Genomic DNA, 5270 nt, shown 5'->3' with positions numbered 1-5270 from the left:
TGATGCTATCTACCTTAACATTAGCGACAATAACTTGGCTGTTAGCTGTAGCGCTAATGCTAAAGCAACATTATAATGCTAACAAGGTAACCATATACAGTACAGCAACACAATGATATGGCGTTATTTAACTTACTTTGTCGAGGTTTGTAGCTGAGCCGAGGAGAGTTGGTACTGATCCAGACTTGATTTTCAGACGTTGAGCAAGTCCAGCTCTGTATTGGCCCAAGTTGAGGAAGCAGTCGTCAGTGAAATGTTTGGCGCTGCCGTGTTCTAGCAACGGGACGGCCATATGTTCCTGACCTCATCTGACTCCCGCGCTGGGTTTGTATCCAGTGGGCGTGGCCTATGACGTAATGGTTCCGGCTTCCTCATCCGTCTAAAGATGCTGCCAGAGCATGGACATAATAAAGGATGGACCACGGACTGGCCGCCCATTCATTCCTATACAAACTGCTCAGTGGCGCAGGGTAGCATACAGGAGCGATTTGCTGCCGCGTTATGGGGCCAAGACTCTCCAATATCATCCGACTGCAGACACAAATGGGCGGTCCCGTGTCGTGGGCGTTCTCGTTCACGCAGACTAAAACGCCCCCCCGGCGTTCTCGTGTGATGGGCGTTTTCGTCTACGCAGGCTGGAACGCCCCGTTCTTCTTCGTCGATCTAGTAGCATTGGCAGCATAGAACTGACGTTAGCGCCCCCTTCTTTTTCGATCTCGTAATACGGGTACGTTAGCCAGCTAGGCCTACAGAATGTTAGCTTACTTTTATGTGTCGAATCTCGGCCCAAACTTCATTCCCCCTCATTACAGGGAGGGAGGCTCCATGATCTCATGTTCATTATCTTCTGGGTTAGTATAGGTAGTGTATTAGGTATAAGTGAGATGTTTGGTATAGTTTAAGAATATGCCCAAATTAAATAATTAATAGATTAAAATAACACTTGGGACATTATGCAGTTCAAATCCAGTTACCAGACACTATGAAGGCTCAAACAGTAGGCCATTTGACTCCAAGTGTTCACTTACTTTTCCCACTGAATGTTTTCAATAAAGACAAAATACAGTAATTGCTCTGTAACAATTAACCTTACAACATACATCGTAGGCACAAATGTATGTTATATACATCGTATAGCATTTGTCACAAAAACAAAAAAGAAAGGAGTAATAAAATACCAGCATTTCTGGGCAGATACATTTACTACAGTAGTATGTACATTTGCAAATGAAAGGGATTGCAAAAATGACGTCCCAAATAAAACGAAAAAGGAGTAATAAAAGAACATTATGCTAGGCAGACATCTTTTATGACAAACCTGCCATATGCAACGTGCCTCAGTACCAGGGGTGCGCTTGGCCAATTCTTCTTTTTTGAGAAGCCTTTGAGGCGTAGCGCAAGGCCACTGACACAGCCTGCATTGTTGTAAATCTTTCTAACCGTTATGTAGATGAGATTGTCTTTATTAAGCTTAATGTCCCCTGCCAAACTGTCATTTATATATATGGAATGATGGAGAGGCTTGATTAGTTCTCGGAATGTGTTTGAAACCCTGTTGAACACGCCAAGCATCGCCATGTACAGTCTCAGCGTCTCTTGTACAATTTACTGAAGGACTTAGGTTGGTAAGAATGGCCTGTCCTCTGTTGTGCCAGATTGGAGCGTGTGGCTGAGATGGGGAGATGGAGAGGGTGAGCTTGGTGTGCCAGCTAGTCCTGCAGGGCTAGAGAGAGCGAGAGAGCCGAAAAAGAGTGAAGTAGAGCGAGAGAGAGGGAGAGAAACAGGGATTATAATCAACCTTCAATTCAATCACACAAGCCCAGACCAACACAACCCACACCATTAAACAAAAAGGCAATCACTGATCGATCAAAAGTCTGAGAAAGAGCAAGAGAGAATATACGTAAATAGAAAAGTATTGACATAGTATGCAATACCTTTCACTGCTTAGTGATTGGAAGGTGTAACTGAGATGGGGAGATGGAGAGGGTGAGAAGGAGCCAGCTAGTTCTGCAGGGCTAGAGACAGAGAGACAAGTGTATTGGCTACGATCTTCGTGAGCACCAAAAATAAGTAAATAGCAACATGGACACAGTATATAAACCTTTCAAGCATAAAGGTCTCACAGCTGTCCAACCACCACCTCCTGATAGAGAGCATGTCCCCCTGAAAAGTAAAGTTATGCTTTAAATGACTTCATAGCCTAATACAAATCCATGTTACAGTACTGTTTAGCAGTGTAAATTATTGTGAAGATGTAGCCATCTCCTCCCGTAAGTGCAGTACCTGAAGACAAAGAATGTGTATGACCTATGATGCATGTTAATTGTAGCCTCCAGTAAGGATGACAAAATTATTAAAAGCCTTATATTTCATGCTACACATCTGATTGAGATTAGAAAGAAGTCACCTGACTGAAATCATATTGCTTTTGAGGGTAGAATACATTGCGTACTGAAATTAACATACAAATGAGTTAGTAGTTTTGCAAACTAGTCATCAGTCATCATTTCTGAAAATAATGCATCTCACCATCAGCATAAACACCCCACAGCTGTTGCTCTGATACTGGTGAGGTGCGTCCTGTGGTGGTAAAAGGGGAATGTGATTTGTCAATGATTCTTATTAGTATATAATGCCTATAAACTATAAAGTGATATCCACCCTCATTTTGTAGCTACATACAAAAAGTGCACAATGCACTTTGAACAAGCATTTAGCATCAACCAGGGCCCATGAGCGTCACATAGGAACACTTCATTAAATCATAATAAACAATCTAGAGGCCTGCCTGTCTACCAGTGAATGCTACTCTACGAGATGCAATGAATCGTGCGCCAGCCACACGTTTTACCTCGTCAGCCAAGTAAAGTCCCTTCCATGGTCCATTGGACAAAGCATGTGCCAGAGTACTGAAAAGGTTTGGAAGACGTGTAAGTTGCAATTCATATGCATCATCATCAACACCCATTCAGTACACACTAAGCTTCGATTTCACCCAAGGGTGAATTAAAAGTACATGTTTTCCTAAACGTTGGTCATCAACGAGGTAATAAAGTAGTGACTAAGGGCACATCTGTCATCTGTTTTTCAGAGTGCTAACGATCTTTATTCATTCGTTGCGCCGCGACCGAACTGACAGAATTCTCTGATCTGCCATGCATGTAAACATACTAGTTAGTTTAGACGTACTAGTACGTTTACATGCACAGTTTAATCCGATGCGTGTGTCACCACAACGAAGCAGAGTGGCCGCGATTTCATGCCTCTTACCGTGCCAGCTGACACCTTAACATCCAACTTAACAATGTACTTTGGTAATGTTAACCTCACAGTAAAATAATCGGCAAAGCCTTCGCTGCAAACTTTACCCTCTACCCAGTGGTGTAGTCCAGGGTATACCCACTTATTTTTCAGTCAGCATTGCGTATACCCACTTCTAAACCCCCCCAGATGCGCACCATTCAGTAGTATCTGCAAGCGAAATCGCGCACTTTTCCCCGGTGAAGCCATGACCCACGCTACTCTGCAACTTATTGGCCAATACTCGCTGCCTTTACTGATTAGATTGGTTAACTGTAAGCATGACGACGAATGAGCCAATCGGAGGGAGAGAAAGGCGGGTCATGCCGAAGTAAATATCGCGACAGACAAATTTACTTTTACAAGTTTACTTTAAATGATTTTCTATAATAATCCGGTAAAATGAAGCGAGCTATCCAAACAAAAATTTCATTTGACAATTTCAAACGTCCTCGCGAATCAATATCAGCCAGCAGCTCAGCAGTTAATGTTAGCGATCGTACACCGGTACAGTTACCGTCGACGCCCGCTCTGCCCCCCGCCCCCGTCGGAGAGGAGGCTGTTTGAGACCTGGTTGAAGAGCCATCGGGCTGCCTCTTCTGTGCGTTCTAGACAGTGCAGTGTGAAAACTCCTGCAGAAAGCAAGTCTGTCTGGAATATACTGTAGTATGATCATGGTTAGAAACCCAGTACTGAGGGGTGTTCCACGAACGGAGGTTTAACAAACACTGAGTTAACGCTGAACTCTAGGTTGATTGACCCTGTGCCGACCAACCCAGAGTTTTCGGTTCCACAGCAGCGGTTATGCATTAGTTCAATCAACTCGGGGTTGGTTAACACAGGGTTGTGCGCGTCCACGCCAAACTTAAAAAGACGTGATGTATGGATCATGGAAACCCTGATCGATATGGCGAAACGGGCCGCTTATTTCAATGAAATGGAACCCCAGGTTCTCCTGGAGAGCTATGACGAGGAGAAGGACATTATCACAAGAAAAGGGAACGCTAAAACCTCTGGAACCCGGAGAAGCAAAGCCTGGCAGCGGATCGCTGACCGCGTAAATGCGTTAGTTACACGTCAAAAGCATGATCCTTAATATTTGAGCCATGAATATATAAATATCCCAGTTAAGCATTCTTAAAGATCCTACCACATAACCCCTTTCTTCTAAAACAATATGTAGGCCTACTCCGATTGCTTCCAAGCGGTCAGAGGATCAAGTATAAAAATGAAGTATAAAAAACATACAAACTGGTAAGCTTTTCCCACCATCGTATTGGTATAAATTTAAATAAGCCATTTTTTTAAGCCAATCGTGAAAAGGCCGACAGTCGGCAGACTGCATCTGGCCCTCAAATTGTCTTGACCCCGGTGGAGGAGCTGTTAATAAACATAAATTCAGGGCGCCCTGGCATGGAGGGGGTACCTGGAGGTACCTACCACCTCAGAGAGTCATGGGCCATACCCCACACTGGTTGAATAGGTTTTTGTGTTTTCTTGTATTTTAGATTTTTTTTGCCTTCGAAGTAACACATGCAAACCGTGTGCTTGCCACAGCGCATACTATTCCAAATGTTTCTTTTTTGGTAACTGGGTAGAAAACCTAAAAGTGACAATTCATCAACTTCACAGATCAAGATGGATCAGTGCTTGTAATGAAGCCGCCGGCTACGATCGAACATTCTCCAGTGGATGCAAGTCCGTTAGGACTCTTTTATACTTTATGTTGTAAATGCCTCTCGGCATAGTACTCAGACAATATTGCTCTTTGTATGATAGGAGGCCGATACAAATCTTGGATGGGTCATCTGAAACGACTGTGATGTGCTCGGCATCTCCAACATTATAGCCTAGATAAAACTACCATTTGAAAAAAACGGAGGGCTACGCAAATAGTCTGGAGTGAACTGAGGATTTAAATAACATACTACATAAGTAGTATGTTATTTAAATAAATGTTCAAAAAA

The 5270-nt window shown here is 43.3% G+C and overlaps 1 protein-coding gene across 1 annotated transcript in view; it reads right to left on the bottom strand.

The window, feature by feature from the left end:
- Positions 1–1231: 1231 nt before the first annotated feature.
- Positions 1232–5270, bottom strand: part of LOC130378857 (uncharacterized) — a 28265-nt gene continuing 24226 nt past the window's right edge. The window contains exons 4-8 of the mRNA XM_056585465.1: positions 2855–2912; positions 2533–2583; positions 2105–2166; positions 1938–2018; positions 1232–1723 (exon numbers count right to left, since the gene is read on the bottom strand). Coding sequence (XP_056441440.1) covers positions 1618–1723; positions 1938–2018; positions 2105–2166; positions 2533–2583; positions 2855–2912 — 358 coding nt within the window. The 3' untranslated portion in view covers positions 1232–1617. The remainder of the gene's footprint in view (positions 1724–1937; positions 2019–2104; positions 2167–2532; positions 2584–2854; positions 2913–5270) is intronic.

Source organism: Gadus chalcogrammus, unplaced genomic scaffold, assembly GCF_026213295.1.
Source record: "Gadus chalcogrammus isolate NIFS_2021 unplaced genomic scaffold, NIFS_Gcha_1.0 GACHA106, whole genome shotgun sequence".
Classification (NCBI taxonomy): Eukaryota; Metazoa; Chordata; class Actinopteri; order Gadiformes; family Gadidae; genus Gadus; species Gadus chalcogrammus.
The sequence above is the reverse complement of the archived record's forward strand: the minus strand, read 5'-3'. Positions and strand labels throughout refer to the sequence as shown.